The sequence below is a fragment of the Lactuca sativa genome, chromosome 5, assembly GCF_002870075.4.
Source record: "Lactuca sativa cultivar Salinas chromosome 5, Lsat_Salinas_v11, whole genome shotgun sequence".
Lineage (NCBI taxonomy): Eukaryota > Viridiplantae > Streptophyta > Magnoliopsida > Asterales > Asteraceae > Lactuca > Lactuca sativa.
In genome coordinates, this window is record NC_056627.2 from 221,557,446 (window position 1) to 221,577,277 (window position 19,832).

Sequence of the window (19,832 nt, forward strand, 5' to 3'; positions counted from 1 at the left end):
TCTCGAGATTATCCAGGAATGTGATCAAAACAGTGAGGTAGACAAGAAGTAGTTCACAGACATGATTCGGTGGTATATGGCTTTCAGAGGAACTATACTTGCCATTATTCCAAGGTTGTTCAAAGTTGTGAAGCGAACTCCTTAACCTCCACCGAAGTGAAGTCTCGCCCCAATTGACACAAAGGGGGAGATTGTTGGGATTATAGTGTTGCGTCTTGGGCTCGGTTGTTAGTCCATTTTTGTCACCGGTTTGGGCCTATCTAGCCGTGTGTTTTGTTTTAGGGTTTAGTATATAAGTTGCATGCATGCAATCTTATCATTAACGCTTTTGATTATTACTCTCATTAATTGCGTTGTAAAACCCTAGCTCACCTCTACAGCAGAAGTTCTTTATCGAGCTCTGCTGAGGTGTGACTATATTGGAATCATTAAGCTTTATTTTGATTCAACTTTTGTTTGCATTGTTTGATTATTTGTTTTTCATTAACCTGTTGAAGATCTAATCGATCTAAAGAGTTTTTCAACTCATCACTCTTAATAACGGGCAGTAGAGAAAGCTTTTGAGAGAAGAACCAAAGGAAAGTTCTTCGTTTTTGATAGAGCGGTAGCTAGATAGAGTATTTTAGGCATTCGATCAACGGTTGGAGAAAAGCATCATATTTGGATGGAACAAGAACAAGATTAGATTCTGGTTAGCCTTAATGCCTAGTAATGTTGATTGGGCATAATGTTGATTGAGCCATGTGCTCATCAATTGAAGAAGAAGCAGCCATTGATGCAGTGGATAAGAAGATGAATAGTGCTTGAGAGAAAAAAGGGTTTTCTTGCACCAGAAGGATAATTTCTTTGAAAGAAGTGTGTAAAAATGAGGCGTCAAATTTCCTTATATATGGTACGATTGGTGAGAGAAAACCGGTGTTTGGCACTCCAAAATCCCGATAAATTATCCTTGAAATGCGTGACAAGCTGACGTGTGACAGGCGTGTGTCAGGCAGCGTGATGTCAGCGACAGTTTGAAATTTCCACACGCCATGATCACAATCTTAATTAATGAAATATCGTTGTTTCAGTTCCTCACTTTCGCAATTGATCACCATTTCCTGTACTACGAATCTAAAAATATCCATTAGGACTACGAACCAGACTTTGTGAAAATCACAAGGATCTTCGTGCAAGAGTATGCCAAAGATAAGGAAAAAATCAATATAATTATATGGGATTCTAGTGATGTCTCAATTGACATAAAGTAGATGGATCCCGAGCAATGATCTCTTCCTTTGGAGTCAAGAGAGACTCTGAAGTGCCTGTGTGGTGTCCCATTGAATTATGATCATGTGTTTGTTGAGAAACATTGAAAGACTTCTTTTTAATAAGGCGAAAGGGTGGCTTCATCTTCAACCAAACTCCGAAACGCAATTTAAGTCTGAACGTTCGTAAGAAGTACTTGTCTGACCAGTGTATCCATAAGAACAAGTAGGCTTTGGAAATATTTAAGTAGCTGGATAATAAAGAAATCTCAAGAAAAACCAAAAGTGGATCGTATGGGAAGAAATGTCTTAGTTCTAGAACATTTCATTAAGATCTCACAAAAATAAAAAGAGATTTCAAGGTACTAACCGCAAAGGTTGGTTATTCGTTAATTCCATGGTGAAAAGCTTGAACATATTAATTATTCACTGTCAATTTTGAGATATGTGTTGGATAATGGGTTTCACTAAATTCGTGGTGATAAGAAATTTAAGATCATAAACATAGAAATTGTGTAACCATAAACCTCAGTGGTAAAATCTGAGAGTCTCAAGGGTTACAAATGTGAAATGTATATGATGGAGAAGTAGTGGGAGGAGGTTCCAAAGAGAAATGTACCGCTGTTCTACGAAATTGACCATGTAGTCAACTCTTAACTCAATATGAGAAGAGTAAGGTAACTCAATAACTTATGTGAATATTAGCCTGATTGGGAAGAAACGATTGACATTATCGATTCATTAAGGCTTCAAACATAGAGTCTCAGAGGCTTTGGATTAAATGTAACAACATGCTTCTAGGGACACTTAACTAGTTCAAAGATAAGGAATTAAATACCGGCCCCATTATTCGTAATTGAGAGTATCACGATATGTTCCATCAATCCTGCTCAATTATCTATTATTTTTGGTGTTTAAATAGAGAAATAAAAATAGAAAATATTTTTGTATTTTGATTTTTCTGAAAAAGAAATAAAAACATAAACAAATAGAATATTTTTGGAATTTTGATTTTTTTGAAAAAGAAATAAAAACAGAAACAAATAAAATATTTTGGATTTTTGATTTTTCTACAAAAGGAATAAAAATAGAAAAATTAAATAAGAAGTAAGTAACAAAATATACAAAAGTATACAAGAAGTTCCGAACCTCCGAATGAACAGTGGACTGCGAGTCGCTACGAGCGTTCGCACCAATTCGCAGTATGAACAGTGGACTACGAATCGCTACGAGCGTTCGCACCCATTCATAGTTCAACCAATGATTTCCTAGTGCGAAGGGGGTTTCAGAACCGATTCAGCTTCAATCATTCCTAAGCCTTGAATAATGTGATTAAAGGTTTGTTCAGGTAAGGCTTTATGTAAAGATGTCGGCCAGTTGGTCAGCAGATCGAAAAAAGTGGATTTTGACATTTCCATCTTCCACGTGATCTTTTATGAAGTGGTACCTCTGTGCGATGTTTTTGGTCTTGGAGTGTTGCACTGGGTTGTGACAGATGTAAATGACACTTTCAGAATCGCAGTATAAGGGGATTCACTTCATATTAATCTGATGGTCATGAAGCTGACTTTGTATCCAACTTACTTGCGAGGTGCAAGAGGCGGCTGCAATGTACTCAAATTCAATTGTAGAGAAGGAGATGCAATTTTGCTTTTTCTATTGCTAACTTACGAGTTTGCCATCAAGAAATTGACATCCTCCTGTTGTACTTTTTCGATTTAGACTGCAACCTCTAAGATCAGCGTCAGAGAACGCTTGCACGAAGAACCCTCAGCTTGAAGGTTACCAAATTCCGAGCGAGGTAGCTTGCTTAAGATATCTGAAGATGTTCTTCACAACGGTCATGTGAGGTTCGCGAGGATTTGCTTGAAACCTGGCACAATAGCTAACAGAAAACATAATGTCTGGACGAAAAGTGGTTAGATACATCAACGGACCTATCATTTGACGATAGAGTGTCATATCAGCAACTGTTTTGTCCAATGACGGTGTTAGTTTCGTTCCGAATGCCATTGGAACCTTCACCTTCGAATCTCCCATCATACCAAACTTCACAAGTAAGGTCTTTGTATAAGCCTTGGTTGATAAAAATTCCCTCCCGAATTTGTCTTATATTCAAACCAAGGAAAAAAGTTAATTGGACCCATTGAGCTCATCTTAAACTTAGTTTCCATCAAATTTCAGAACTCAACAATTAATCTAGGATTAGTAGATCCGAAAATGATATCATCAACATAGATTTGGACGATCATCAAATGGTCACCATCTTTCTTACGAAAGAAGGTTGGGTCGATCGAGCCTTTTTCAAACTTAGATTGTTTTAGGAATCTAGTAAGAGTTTCATAGCATGCTCGTGGAGCTTGCTTCAGACCATAGATTGCTTTATCCATAATGTAATATTGGTTCGGATACTTTTCGTTTACGAATCCTGGTGGTTGTTCCACACACACTGTTTCTTCTAGTTCCCCGTTCAGAAAGGCACATTTGACATCCATTTGATATACTTTAAAGTTCTTGTGAGCTGCATATGCCAGGAAGATGTGAACAAACTCAGTCTTGCAACTAGTGCAAAAGTTTCCTCATAATGTATGCCTTCCTCTTGGTAATACCCTTTAACGACTAACCGAGCCTTGTTTTGTATCACATTACCTTCTTTGTCAAGCTTATTACGAAACACCCATTCGAGACCAACGATAGAAGCATCCTTTGGAGTTGGAATTAGCCTCCAAACCTTGTTTCATTCACACTCATTGAGCTCCTCCTGCATTGCTTGCACCCAATCAGAATGTTCAAGAGAAATCTTGACATTTTTGGGCTCAATTTTTGAGATAAATGAATTGAACATGCAAAATTCCATTTTGGAGAATAATGTAGTCCGATTCTCCTTTTGTTGTGCTCTCGTAAGAACTCCTGAGGAGGCTTCTCCGATTACTTGTGTTTTAGGGTTTGGTCAACATGTGGACTATTAAGCCCATAGAGGGGTACAATGGTCTTTTATCCTTCTGTGAGTGTATGGAAGGGTTAGTCTAGCTTCATGAGAGCAGCTATTAATTAGGGATAATTATTGTGTGTGTTAGGCGGAGGCTAAACTGGTGATTTGAGTTCGAGGTTGTCCAATTCCTACGACGCGAGTCTTCTCACTATACTTACAATGATTGGTATCTATGAGTGACCGGAGGGTCTTATGTGTTTACTTGAGTTATGCATCTTGTCTGCATGACATATATGCTATATTATCTGTAACTGATACCGGACCGGAGGGTCCAACGAGCCATGAGACCGGAGGGTGCACACTAAGACCGGAGTGGAGGGTCTAATGAGCCGTGAGACCGGAGGGTCCTCACTAAGACCGGACCGGAGGGTCCAACGAGCTATTGCCATGATAGGCTTATTATTTGTGTATGTGGTATTTTGGGGAAGTCATTAAGCTGCGTGCTTACTGTGTGATGTGTTATGCATTTCAGGTACTTCTCAGGATCACAGGAAGGCGTCGGCTTGATTGTACACACACATCAGAGATGGAGTTATGATTGAGAGGATCCTGGTGTTTTGATATAAACAATTTTTGGTTATGAGATTTGATGTTTTGACATTGTGACATTTTGAGATTTTATTATTGTGATAAATGTGTTTTTAAATTGAAAAATTTGGTTTTAAAATTTACGTCGTTACAATATTGGTAAGCAATCCATTTACGAGAAAGTTACCTGAAGCGACATCTGTTGCGTCCTTTGTGACTTCCAGTGTCATTTGCAATGATTTGCTTTTGGATTTGGTAGAACATTGGGCCTTGCCGCCTCCTTCTTCTTCTTCGGGCAGTCCCTCGAAATGTGCCTTTCATCATTACATCCATAACATACCTTCTTGTTGAATGTGCACCCATTGGCATAATGCCCAGACTTTCGACACTTAAAACAAGTGACCTCCCCGTCACATTTTCCATAGTTCTTCTTTTTGCACCTCTCGCACCACTTCGCTTCACCTCTTCCTCCTCCTTCAAATTCCTTCGAACCAGACTTTGAGAATTCTTTCTTCTTGTTGGACCTTGAAGATCCATAAATCTTCATTTTCTCACCAACCTCAGCTCTCTCCAGACCCTTTTCTCTTAGCTGGGTCTCAACATTTTAGCTGCTCTAATGGCTGCCTTCAAAGTGTTTTCCATTTTGATTGTTAGGCCAAAGTCGGTTGGCAATCCGTTAGCGGAGTTCTCTATTTTGGAGAGTTCAGTTGGCACCAAGTAGGGAAAGAACTTCATCCTCTTGGTGAATGTAGTAGCATAGTCATCAATGCTCATTTTCCCTTTCCTCAGGTTATGAAACTCATTGTTTAGGTCTATCAGATCTATCTACGAGTAGTACTGCATTTTCAACTGCTCTACGAATGCTTCCCAAGACATCTTCAATGCTTCTCGTCGTGGCATTGCAAATGCCAATAACTTCCACCAGCTTAAAACTTCGGTCTTTATTTGTCTGACTACGAAGATGATTTTCTGCTTGTTACTGCAGTTGCAGCTTTCAAATACCATCTCCATCTCAGAGATCCAGTCCATAATCTCCACTGGCATTGGGCATCCTGAAAGACTTGGTGGCTTGGAAACTAAGAAGTTCTTATAAATACGCCCATACATGTCAATTCCTCCATCTTGGTTATTCCTTCCAACCACTGGTGGTTCAGCTTGGCTAACGGTTCTACTATAGTTTCCTTCTTCTAACTGTCCCTCATTCAGTTCAGGTTGTTCAACAAGCACAGTAGGTTCATCCTTATTCTGTTGAAGTAGATGCCTTGTCTCTTCCATCTGGAAATCCAACATCATTTGAATTATGGCTTGTACTCCTGCCATTGTGATTGGCTCGGGTGCAACTACTACTTTTGGCGCACGCTCAATCACAATCCATTGATTAAAATTTCCATTAGTGTTTCTGAATCCGCTTCGGGATCTTGCCATGTCGATTTATACACCAAAGTAGGTGAATTTAGATCTTTATTTACGATATATGTTTATTCAACCTTGTCACTCCAAAAAGTTACATGTTAGTTCTAATACCGTCATTTATACGTTTAGAAATCTGAACACATAAATTTTCCAGATCCGGTCAGCAACAGACCATATATCCGATCAAGTAATAGCATATAAGGCATATTTATAGCTATAACATAAATCATTTAACACATAATATCAATTTATGCATATTTCCTAAAATAAGCTAGTGCTCGTGTCTAAAATGTAGCAGACACTCATCTTATAATCATTTCTTAGCATTCAATGTACTATTTACACGGACAACAAGAGTCTGAGGTATTTGATGGATCAATTGAATCTGAACACAAGGAAGTGTAGATGGTCGAACGTGGTGTAGGACTATGATTGTGAGAACCTTTATCATACGGGAAAGGCCAACGTGGTGGCCGATCCTCTCAGCCGCAAGGCGGTTACTGCCCCGATCAAGGATGTATGTTTGAGGATGACCATGATTACCCCACTGTTAGAGAAAATCCGAAAGGCTTATGTTGATGCTATGAAGGAAGAGCACCAGAAGAGTGAGTGCATAGTGGGCCAGGTGGCTTCCTTCGATTATGATAGTTGGGGATTGTTAAACCTTCATCGGAGGGTACGGGTTCCATACTGGGGTGGTGCACGTCAGGTTCTAATGGAGGAGGTGCACAAGTCGAGATTCTCTATTGACCCCAGAACAACAAAGATGTATAGAGATCTCCGGCCTGATTATTGGTGGCCATGTATGAAGCGTGACGTGACCTGGTATGTGGAGAAGTGCCAGTATTGCAGGAAGTCAAGGCCGAGCATCAGTAACCCCATGCCAAGATAGATTCGTTGGGTATTCCTGTTCAGAAATAGGAAGAGATTAAGATGGACTTTATCACTAAACTACCTAGGACACTGCAAGGAGTGGATTTGATATGGGTCATCGTGGACCGATTTACCAAGATCGCATATTTTATTATGATTTAGGTGAGCGTATTGGCGGAGAAGCTAGCCGATATCTACCTTCGGGAGGTGGTGGCACAACATGGGGTGCCGCTTTTCTGTGGTATCTGGTAGGGATGTCCGGTTTACTTCTTAGTTTTGGAAGAGATTCCATGAGGATTTGGGTACTCGTCTGCACTTTAGCACAACTTTCCAACCGTAGAATGATGGACATAGTGAGCGGACTATCCAAACATTGGAGGACATGTTACGGGTATGTATATTGGATTTTGGCGGTAGTTAGGACACGTATCTTCCTTTGGCGGAAGTGTCATATAACAACAGTTACCACGACAACATTGATCGACCTCCTTTTAAGATGCTCTATAGGAAAACGTGAAGGACCCCGATATGTTAGGGTGAGGTTGGTCATCGGGTTATGGGGAGTACCAAGGTGGTACTGAAGATGACGAAATTGATTTAGTAGGTCCGCGACAGACTTCAGACAACACAGAGCCGAAAGGGCAGCTACGCTGTTAGACGTGGGTCGGACTTGGAGTTCTATGTTGGGGACATGGTACTCCTGAAGGTGTCACCTTGGGAAGGTGTTATTTGATTTAGGAAGCGAGGCAAGATGGGCCCCAGGTATAATGGTCCTTTCAGGGTCTTAGCCCGAGTGGGTAGGGTGGTGCGTCGTTTCAATCTGCCAGAGGAGCTCAGTCAGATTCATAACACTTTTCATGTCTCTCAGCTGTACAAGTGTTTGGTTGATGATTCCGTAGTGGTTCCATTAGAGGACATTCAAGTGGTTGATCGTCTGAGTTATATAAAGAGACAGGTAGCAATCCTCGATAGGAGGAAAATGACCTTGCGGAACAAGGTCGAGGATCTCGTGAAGGTGCAGTGGCAACATCGAAAGGGTTCAGAATGGATGTGGGAACCAGAGGAGGAGGTGAGAGAGCATTACCCCGAGTTGTTTGAGGTGGCAGACTTCATGGACGAAGTCTAATTCAAGTGGGGGAGAGTTGTAACATCCGGTTTCTCTAATGAGGCCCCACGACGTGGCCATGTTGGCCATGATGTGGCAAGCATCTGAACGTTTAACCCCAATTTCTTGGGTATTTAAAGGAAAATGGGAGGCTAGGGTTGCCCACCCTCGACCTCCATCACTTTCAAACCTCTGAGTTCATAACCCTAATATCCTTTGAAACTTTTGAGCTCATTTGGATTTTTGTGGGTGGTTTTTAGCTCCTTCTTGAAGAAGAAGAAGACTCCATTAGTGTATTGTTGGAGCAAGCAAGCTTCTTTCCATCATCTTGTGTTGTTGTTGGACCTTTGTAGGTTGTCAAGCTTCTACATTTCTCTTTTAAGCGTGCTAGATCTAGGTTTTTGTTCTTATTTCTTCATGTTGGGTTGAGTGGAATACATGGAGTCCATAAAGTTTGCAATTTATGGATTATTAAGCCCCTTGCTATCAAATTTCTTAGATATGGAGTTTAATGCTATTTTGAGTTCCATGCATGATATTTTTAGTATTATGGATTCATTTTGACCTAACTTGGGATGTAGACTTGTTTTGGTCATGCATGTTTGAAAAAGCAATGATCTTTAGAATATTTTGGACCTTAGTAAGGATTCTAAAAGCCGGAGGGAATGGGCTTAACATATTAAGGGATATATTTGCTAAGCTGTTGGAACCCAGTTCCCATGATGTGGCGTTTGGATGCCATGATGTGGCGACTGGGGAAGCCCGAATATTTTATCGTGAAGCGCCCACGACGTGGGCCCCAATATATTGGGTGGGGGTCGATGCCAGGCGGGGCCTGAATGTACCGAGCGGGGCTCGATGACCGGTGGGGCCCAATATATGTATATATGCATGATATGTATGGTATGAGGTTTTTTGGGGAACTCACTAAACTTTGTGCTTACGGTTTTTGTTTAACATGTTTTAGGTACTTCCGGTTCCAAGGGGAAGGGCTCGGGTTGATCGCGTCGCACGCACCCATGATTTCCACATGTTGACTCTGATGTATGTTTGGATGATTGTCGTTATACTTTGATTTTTTACATTATGGTTTTTTGTAAAAACAATGAATGGTTGGTGGTTTTTTCTATCAAATCTAAAAATAAATTTTTTAGTTATGAATATTGGGACGTTACTCTCTCTCTCTCTCTCTCTCTCTCTCTCTCTATATATATATATATATATATATATATATAAACAATTTATGGATAATTGAAGAAAATGGTAGGTCACGTCGAACCCTCCCCATGGCCATCACATTAGACTGAAGAGAGTGGTGCCACACTTGTCACGGTACACTTAGGCGTCACGTTAGATTTGTTACACTACAACAAAAGTTTTTCATTTACAAGGCGTGGGTTGTAACGCTTGCCATGCTTAGTTTGTTATATATATATATATATATATATATATATATATATATATATATATATATATATATATATATATATATATATTACATTTAAATTAAAAAAGTCAATATAAACATAATCTTTTAAAAAACTCTTAAATTTCATTAACTTGAAATGATAGACTATAAAAAAATATAACATACTTGAAATTAAAATAACATACAACACAACTACAAATTGAAACACACAACATAACTAGAAACTAAAACACACAAATCACTGGAACTTTATTGACAACGGACTTAAAGTGGACACCATTTCTCATTACTCCTCATAATTTTCCAAAAATCAACAAGTCGGAAGTGTTTTTTAGTTTCAACAAGGTAAGCCTCAAGAGCATTCATTAGCAAAGTATTTTCATTTTCACAAGACAAAATTACAAAAATGGTCCTTGTGGTTTACCGAAAGTCACAAACTTAGTCTCTGTTATTTTTTTTTTTTTGATACAAATGGTCCTTGTGGTTTGCAAAACTTGCAAAGTTGACCATTTTTACTAACACCGTTAGTATATAACCGTTAGAGACTGAATGTGTAAGGGCATTTTCATCTTTTTAAGTATAAAGAGACTAAATTCGTGACATTTGATAAACCACAGGGACCATTTTTGAAGTTTGTTTGGAAAAAGAAAATTAATTAACTCAAGGAGGTTCGAACTTGAGACCTCCACCCCTAATATGGCAAGGGGCCTTAACCATTTCAGCTAGAAGCTCACTTGGTTATAACTTCCTAAAACTAGCTTATATAATAACGAAAACGTTAATACATAAATAATAAATAAATTATTAAAAACATTTTTTTACATAATTTTTTTTTAAATAAAACAAAATTTATTTTAGTCGTATTATAAAAAAAAATAGTTTTTTACAAACAATTTGTATGTATTTTTTATGTATTTATTTAACATAAAATATTTTTTTTTATATCTTTAAAAAATACGTTTCGTATAAAAAATATGTTTTTGTAAAATATTTTTTTTATGTCTTTGAAATAATAATAATTACCACTACTCACGACATAAAAAAAATATATAAATTCTTTTGGGTCGCTAGTTCTAAAACACGTATTTCATCTTATTTAAAATACATATTTCATCTTATTTAAAATACATATTTCATCTTTTTTAAATACATATAACCGAAAAACGGTTTTTAGAAAACTGACTAGACCAATCGGTTTTTCTGAAATCCGTTTTTCGGTTATATATATTAAAAAAAACTTATTCGGTTATATATCTTATTTCAAATACGTATTTCATCTTAATCGTAAGTTCTAAATCGTATGGTAAAAATGTAGATGAAAAGAAATAGTTATATAGCTTTTTGAAATAACGATAATTAATAGTATACTTGACATAAAAAAATATCGTATAAATTATTTAAATACATAACAAAATCGTTGTTAAGTTGTTTTTAATACATATAACCAAAAAAACGGTTTTATAACTAGCGACCCAAAATAATTTATATATTTTTTATGTCATGATTAGTGTTAATTGTTATTATTTCAAAGACATAAAAAAGTATATTTTACGAAAACATATTTTTTATACGAAAACATATTTTTTTAAAATATAATATATATATATATATATATATATATATATATATATATATATATATATATATATATATATATATATATATATTACGTTAAATAAATATATAAAAATACATATCAATTGTTTGTAAAAAACTATATTTTTATAATACGACAAAAATAAATTTTGTTTTATTTAAAAAAAATTATGTTAAAAAATGTTTTAATAATTTTTTTATTATTTATGTATTAACGTTTTCGTTATTATATAACTTGGTTTTAGGAAGTTATAACCAAGTGAGCTTCTAGCTCAAATGGTTAAGGCCCCTTGTCATATTAGGGGGGGTGGAGGTCTCAAGTTTCGAGTCTTCCCCTTCCCTTTAGTGAATTAATTTTCTTTTTCCAAACAAACTTCAAAAATGGTCCATGTGGTTTATCAAATGTCACGAATTTTGTCCCTTTATACTTAAAAAGACGAAAATGCTCTTACAGATTAATTCCCTAACGGTTATATACTAACGATGTTAGTAAAAAGGGCCAATTTTGCAAACCAAAAGGACCATTTGCATCAAAAAAAAATTAGAAGGGACTAACTTTGTGACTTTTGGTAAACCACATGGACCATTTTTGTAATTTTGTCTTTTCACAATTTTTGGTGTTATGCATCACCCTACAAAACCTATTGTTAAACTGAATTGAAAGTGTGTTTGCATGTCCCCATTTGGAGAACATTTTATCTTTACTCTAAGGTAGAACGGCTTAGCTGTCGTATATTTTGACATTCTCTTCCAAAAAGTAGTACTAGAGAGGTTAATGTTGGGAGAGTAGAATATAAAAAGATTTGAATGTAGTGAACAACGAAGATCGATGTTATTTATAGTGAAAGAGTGGTTAAAATTTGATTTTTTTTTTCAAAAAATGGTTATATTTTTAAAATTAAGTATTTTTTTTTTTGAAAATGGATTATTTTTTGAAAATGAGAAAATGGAATAAAAATGGTTAAAAAAGAAAAAAAAGAAAAAAAGAAAATTGCATTAACTTCCTTCTCTCTCATCGTAACCCTTCGCCGAATTGCCTCGCCTATCGGTCGCCCATGCCGAAGTCATGCGCGGTGTTCATCGAAGCCACGTCGGATAAGCCGAGGTTTACCGATCCACACTCCATGGAGGCCCAGGGGTAATCGTAGAGAATTAATAATGTATTAGTTTCCATTGCATGAGCAATACGAATATATTTATTGATATTTTAAGGATATAAGTTGATATTTTCCTTCTCTCATGTCAAGGAAAGAAACTCACAGTGTCCTCGTCATCCTCTTGCTTTTATTTGCAACTAGGGAAGAACCCCGCTTTTGCGGGGTTGGATACACCAAAGAAATGGACAAGATGGGAAGATTTTATTGAGGTACATTCAGTCAAAATCCTTGATTGTAATGCTAAGTTTCCACTTTTTTGCTGTAAAACCAATATGGTTTGTTTTCTTGTCCTAAATGAATCACAATTAAGCTAAAATTTGATAAAAATTTTTTTACATATAATATAAGTAACTGAAAATCATTTAAGTATAAGTATTCTATTATCATAATCATATTTGTTTCTATAGATTTACAAATGAACATTTTGAACAAAGGTTTATAAAAGTTTAGTGCATAATCATATACAGAAAAAAAAGCCATATTTACTAAATCAACATTTGTATGTACCCTTCACAGTTCGTTTTCATCTTCTATACATCTTGTGGACATTTGAGATAGCTTTTAATCCCAAAAGTAGTGTTGAATTTTTTGACTTCTTCCATTTCAATTTTGTTAAAAGTCTTCAGACCGAAGTAGCAATGCATTATATCCAAGATTTTAGTCACTGAGAGAAATTATTAATTACAGTTTACAAACAAAATCATCATCTCAACTGATAATGTCTTCTTAATTTAGATATTTAATAGAAGTTTGCATCTTTTTAAAAGTAACACAACCTATAATAAGTAGATCAATTGAGAAATGTATATCTTACCACCATCACAAATATAATTTCACTCACCCTCATCTATCTTGAAGTACATGGTGTCTCAATGTATCCTTTATTCACAAACAGAGTTCCATCTTATTTTCCCAAAAATAGAAATGCTACGTTTAAAAAAATTGATAAGATTATGGTATATTTTAAAAGAAATGTTACCGCATGCTATTGTATTTGTGTGTACTTTAAAGAAATATGAAAGTCAAGCATGAAAAAAAAATCTAAAGTATGATCTATGAAACTTATAACACTTGTCATTTTTATCTACTCGAGTACAACTTATGATGATAATACCATAATTAAAATCAATTTACAACACATTAGTTATTTACATAACAAAAATCAAATTTCAAAAAGTTTTAATTTTGAAATCATAATATAAAAAAAAGGAATATTATTTTACAGACATACCTTATTACGGTTTATCATTACAGCCAGCTTTCATAGCAAAATATTCATCCGTATCTTTTAGTTCAACCAAATGAACACTAAAACCAAGCAATTCAGTTATTCAGTGAAAACGTTTGGAAAATAGAAACCGAAACTATATTCTCACGTATTAATTATTTTGCAATGATAGGATAGAATTAACTGGGGAAAATAGTAAACAAATTGATTATAACATATATTGGAAAAGTCAATGTATACATTCGGACAATGAACCTGTCAGTAGCTCTACCTCACAAAAACGTGATAGGCTTAAAATGATGAGATCCAGTTATTTCACCATCTCTAGAGATCTACAAAACAATAAAATTGTTTACAAAGTTACGAAAATCGTGTTTATTTCATCCTGTTGTTCATTAAACTGTAAGTTGGCATAAACATAAATAGGAAACCGTCTTTTTCAAAATATTATCATCCCTCCAACTACACAAAGGGTAGATATGTCATTTTGTATAATTAGAAACATCAAGGCTCAAAGTGTATTAACTTGTAAATAGAAAACAATATAAACTGACTTGCCTCTATCAATGCATGAATTTGCACCAATCTCAACATTATTCTATAAGAGCATACAGAATAATAAAAAAAATAGAAAAAAATTAAAAATGAAATGTGAAAAATGAAAGACAATATTATTGGGAACGAATGCAGATTACTACATTTTGTTCAATGAAATTGATCTTAATTAGCATATTCAGCAATGCAGTCTCCATGATGGATGACACATGACTCACCAATCGTGTAATTAGCCAATGCAACATTATACCTAATGAAACATAATGAACTAAATCAATACTACATTTTATTAGAAAAAGATTGAAAAAGTGAAATTAATAATTCAAATTTAATTATACCCTATGTTCGTGGATCGACCAATTGTGACATTGGGCCTAATTACAACTCCTGATCCTACATGACCATTACCACCCACAAGAGACCATGAATGCTTGACTACTGCACCAAAATCTATTATTTGAGTGGGATCAATGCCTGCCAATTTGTGAAACATTCTTCCTCCTTTGTGCCATTCCAAAAACTGAAGGTCATCACTTTCAATAGCATCTTGGGATCTTGGATTATAAAGCATATTCAGTAATGCAAACGTCATTCTATTTTCTCATAATCTCATTTAAGTAACTTTTGTACCATTCCACAACTTGTATCACCAGTCATGGTACCAACTTTGGTTAATAACATCCCATCAAAAGCTATAACTACAACAAACATCAACAATAATATTTATATATGAGCATTCAAAACAATAAGAAAATATGCAAAAGCTTTACCTTTATATCCATCTTTAGTCCAACTCAGACATGTTCTTCTAGTCTCAGTTAAAAAGGTTTAGGTTAATGATACAATTAAATTTCATATTTTCAGTTTTAGTAAATGAAATTAAAAAAGACATAAAAAATTAAACTGAAGACTGACTCGTTATGATTTCATTTTCAAATCAGGATTATTGGCTATTCTTCCAAGTAAATGGTCTAGATTTGCTTAATAATTTAAATTATATTTAAATTCTTAATAATATCTACGTATATAATCCTTTTCAGACGACACAAATTTCCATGATGTCCAAGTCTATAAACTAATAAAAGTCTTTTTGGGGTGTTTTGGTCTTCTGTTTTGGTGTTTGTCAAAAGGATTGAGCACCGGTAGAAAAAAAAAATAGCTACATGGTAGAAAATTTCGTTTGCATAGCTGAAGATTGAAGCGATAGAGACAAGAGACGTAAAAATCTATTTAAAGGCGTGAGTGATTGTGGGGAAATCGCCATTGTTGGCGAATCAAGCCCTATCACCAAAAAAATGGTGTTTATGAAAGTGTAACCATTACATGGAAACGACGAATCAGGGAAGAAGAAGAGTGTACCTTTTTTACTGCGCCTGTGGATAGAGGAATGAATGGAGAACTAAGACAAACAGCTGCATGCCGATGAGGGTGTGTGGTGATTTACCGGGAGAACAGATTCTGGGATGTTTACTCTTTGAAGCAAATCCGAAGCCGATTGCTTTTTTGTGTAACAACGGAGAAGGCAAGAAGTAGACAATGACCGTGAGAATGAATCGATAGAAAAGCTGACCATCGAATATGTGAGGAACAATGGAGAAGATAGGCGGTGGGGAAGGAGGCGAAGCATCGAGATAAACTGGGTATGGATATGAAGAGGTTGTGCATATGGGCGGTGGTTGTTCTAGGAATGAAGCGGTGGAAACGCACACTAATCCCCATTTTATTGGTTGTATTGGCAGTGGAATAAGACAGTATTAAAAAAAAAAATCTTTACCAATAGGAACAAAGTACTGCTCACAAGGGGCTTCTAAATTAGTATATTATATAATTATTTACATGGTGTTCATAATCTAATCACTTATTTCATTCGCATCTCAGATTTTTAGACCAAATTTAGTTAAAAGGAGTTGGGATTCAATCAATTTAGTGTTGGTTTTCCTGTCCTCGGATAAATTATCATATTTGATATCCTCACGTTTTCCTCTTATTGATATCTACATCACGAATCGCGGCCGTTTTCGTCATCAGGTTTGTTGGTAGATCCTAATAATATTTCGTCCGGTAATTTGGATTATGCAAGAAGTGATGAAATTATTTAAGATGGTTTTGTTGTTGAGAGTATAGTTTCGTGCGATGGTAAAATCAAGATTGAGAATCCTAGCAAATCGGAATTTGAAAAGAGGGATGAAATGGAAAAGTTGAATCCGATATTGTTGGCTGCATTGAAGGTTTTGTTTATGTTGGTTTTGGCGTTAGGAATAAAGAAATATACAGGTGGGATTACATTGTCCGCTTTCCTTCGTTTCTTCCTGGAATCAGTGGTGACGCCATTGTTGGGGAGATCGAGTTCAATAAGACCTAGTGTAGTTCAAAAATCTAAACCTCAATTTGAATATGGTGTTCATGAAACCAGGAATATCATAAGATCAAAGGAGAATACAACACCACCGGAGCTGGATCATCGAATATGTGAGAATAATAATATAAAACAATAAATACATATAGAAACTAGTTTTAAAGAATAACAAAATTAAAATTGAATATTAATACATGTGGATGCCACATGTTGGTAAAATAAGTCCAATTTGCCAAATAAAATGAAAAGTCATCGATCAGCAACATATAAAATCAAGTACAAAGGTGTAATTAATAGCCACCTACAATACAAAAAAAAAGGATCACTGTTCTTCAAAAAAAATGGGAAAAGTTTGTAGGGTTAGATTGACATTAACCATAAGATTAATTAACAAAAGATGAAGAAATTGACATGAAGAAAACAAAAGAAACAATTCCCTGAAGCACCAATGATAATGATCAAGAAGTTGCAGTCGCCACGTCGAACAATTGAAGGGTTTCAACACACATCTCCGTGCCAACTATGAAAGAATCAGAACCGAAGTCAACTAGTCTTGATGGAACCCCAATCATAGGGTTATAAATCTGGAACCCCTCACACAACAACAACAAATCACCATTAGTGGTCAATTGCACAACACTCAATAATCCTCCATCAAATACATGCTTTCTTTTCATTTTATAAACCACATTCCAAGAATCATCCCTCCTCACCCAAACCCAACAACCATCACAATCCCCAGAAATCACAGCTAGAAAACCTCGTACGCTTGTTAGTCGTGCTGTTTTACTGCTGGGTTCTGGCAACGTGATCATGTCAAAAACATGAGTGCCCAAATCGAATTTCAGTATATAAAAACGCTCTACGTCATGTAAATTATTATAATGACGTTCTACAACCCAATGTAAAGCCCCATTAACAAAATACGCATTTAGTAACACCTCATGAAAAACAGGAGTAGGGGAAGCAATCTCAGACCATGCGTCTGTCTTAATAGTGTAAACAAATGAACTTTCTTCTCTTCCTCCGTATGTGGGTAATTTAACAATCTTGTAATCATTGTTGATTGGGTCAAAACCAAACCCAATTTGTACCCCAGAAAAGCATCTCTGAGGACAATCAGGGAGGGTTATCTTGCGTCTAATTGAGAAGTTCCAAAGACTAATACGATTTTCTTGATAATGAAACAGACAGAAAATGTCATTACATGCACCGACGATAATGGAATATTTGAGGTATGGAGCATTTACTGGTGTTGTACGAATGTATCCACGTCTAGGATCCAATGGAATTTGGTCTTCTGAATGTAAAGTATAAAAGTCTTTACTTTCATAAGTTTGGTGTTGGATGAGGAGTTTTTTAGGGGATTGAAAAGTGTGCATGTGGATGAAACGGGGGCTGGAAATGAAAGAACATAATGATTTGGAGAGTGATCGAAACCTGAGGAGGGATTTGGGTGGTAGTCTTATGAAGATTTCAAAAATCAACCCTTCGTTGAGATAATCTGACATTGTGTACACCTGTAAATTTTCCAAGGAGATGAAAATTAAAAAACCATTAGAAAAGCATAGCTAAGCTTCATTAGTAGTGCTTTTATCAAGCACTTAACAAATATTTCTTTGATCCAACAAGTAATTAGGTGGACTAATTTAGGGTATACAGAATTAAAATAAAAATAAAAATTGGGGTATACTTTACTTGAGACTTGAGAGTTAAGCAGTGAATGTAGATAGATCAAAGAGATTAAAGCGTGTTGGTTAATCTATGATGAGAAACGACTAGTGGGATTCGTGGGATGCATATATTTTATACTTGTAAATCAACTTTAAACTTTTAAGATAAATACGTTAAACTATAAATCCTGAATTTTATTCTAATTAACCATTGATGCTATTGAGCGTGCCATATATCACGTATCTATGTTTATGATACAATGAATCCATGAAAACCATTAAATTACGTAAAAATATTAGCAAAAATCACACCTTCAACAAGATTCAAAACCTAATTGGATTATCATCATGCCATAAAGGCATAAATTTCAACAAGCAAGAAATGTAAAACTATAGAGTAAAGAGGTATCAATGATTATTGATTGATTACACATATCACAATGGAATTAAAAGAGCATAAAAGTCCTCTACAAGATGTATGTCATGTCCTTGTGGTTTAAGAAGGTTATTTAATTAAAGAATGTTCTCAAGAAATTTTAACCAAATTCCTGTAAGGTGGAATTGGCAAAAAGAACCTAGAATTCGTCCAATGAATCTCTATTTGCATAACTTGATTCTACTTTAGTCAATACATTTATTTCGATATCCTCTACAAATATTCAAATGAAAAGTTTAAGTACTTCGGAAATTAGTACGCTTAACTGCAGTAAATCTTCCATAGTATGTAATTTTATACGGTACAGGTTGCAATATCTAGTATTACTGTTCATGGTATAAATTACAGAAGTAAAAGTAAAAGTTAAAACCTAAACAAATTATATCATGGCATAAATTAAGAGCAAACATAATATTGCTTTAAAGGGGAATTGACTATTAACAAACTCACTCGTGGAAGAAGAGCAACAATAAACTGGGATCAAGATGAACATCTACCGCTGAAGAATTTTAGGAGAGCCGGAGGGGTTAATTTCTAGGGTTAGATGATTTAAGTAGGTTATAGGCCGACGTTTATTAATTCGAAAACAAATTAAATTTAACCTTATAAACGAGTTCATCTTCCTTCTTAATAAAAAAAGAAACCTTAATCCACGTGTCATTCCTCTCTTTGCATATTTCGACCAATGTGATTTTACCAAGCTGCCCTTCGTTTACATGTATGATTTAGGAAATCAGAGATATCATACATCATACATAAACCCTAATTCTATGCTTAGAGTCGGAGTCGCTTCTCTGCTCCCCACGATCTCAGCCTCTTCTACTTCAACCATTTAAGGACGAATTCTTTTGCCATTGCCTAATCACCAGAAACGAAACCCACTTTCCTCTTATTTCCCAGGTTTAATTTTTCATTTTTTATTCAATCTCAAAATATCGACTAAAATCATGTTTTTCCCCATAATTTGTTGCTGGTTTTCTCAAGTGGATTGTCAATTGGGTATCTTCATTTTTTATAGTTGGAATCGATTTTTTTTTATGTATTTGGATTTGTACAGCACGACAAATCGAAAGTCATGAAGATAAATGGGGATTCCTACATCTGTGTTCTCTGCAATAACTTTGTTTAATCACACCTACAGGAAATCACAAATGTTGTAGAAAGAAAGAGATGGTGATTCTTCAATTTATTTAGTCCCTCATTCCATCTTCTTCACATATTTCCTATCGAGAAAGGAGGTTAAA

At 35.5% G+C, this 19,832-nt stretch overlaps 1 protein-coding gene and 1 long non-coding RNA gene across 5 annotated transcripts; both read right to left on the reverse strand.

Annotated features, from left to right (window-relative positions):
* Positions 1 to 12,860: 12,860 nt before the first annotated feature.
* On the reverse strand, positions 12,861 to 15,793 carry LOC111920721 (uncharacterized). Of its 4 annotated transcripts, XR_002859972.1 has the most exons (4): positions 15,483 to 15,793; positions 14,894 to 14,931; positions 14,462 to 14,821; positions 12,861 to 14,373 (listed from the first exon to the last, which is right to left on the reverse strand). It is a non-coding gene; the product is annotated as an uncharacterized LOC111920721 (long non-coding RNA). The 4 variants fall into 4 exon arrangements; XR_002859969.2 differs by lacking the exon at positions 14,894 to 14,931; XR_002859971.1 differs by having other exon boundaries at positions 14,462 to 14,931.
* Positions 15,794 to 16,937: 1,144 nt separating this feature from the next.
* Positions 16,938 to 18,123, reverse strand: LOC111920851 (putative F-box protein At1g32420). The gene has a single exon (XM_023916434.2). The coding sequence runs from the start codon at positions 17,988 to 17,990 to the stop codon at positions 16,938 to 16,940; it is 1,053 nt and encodes a 350-aa protein (XP_023772202.1). The 5' UTR covers positions 17,991 to 18,123.
* Between the last annotated feature and the right edge of the window lie 1,709 nt (positions 18,124 to 19,832).

Excerpts from the sequence above, each read along its gene's own strand:
- LOC111920851 (XM_023916434.2), bottom strand. The coding sequence starts at position 17,990 with ATGTCAGATTATCTCAACGAAGGGTTGATTTTTGAAATCTTCATAAGA.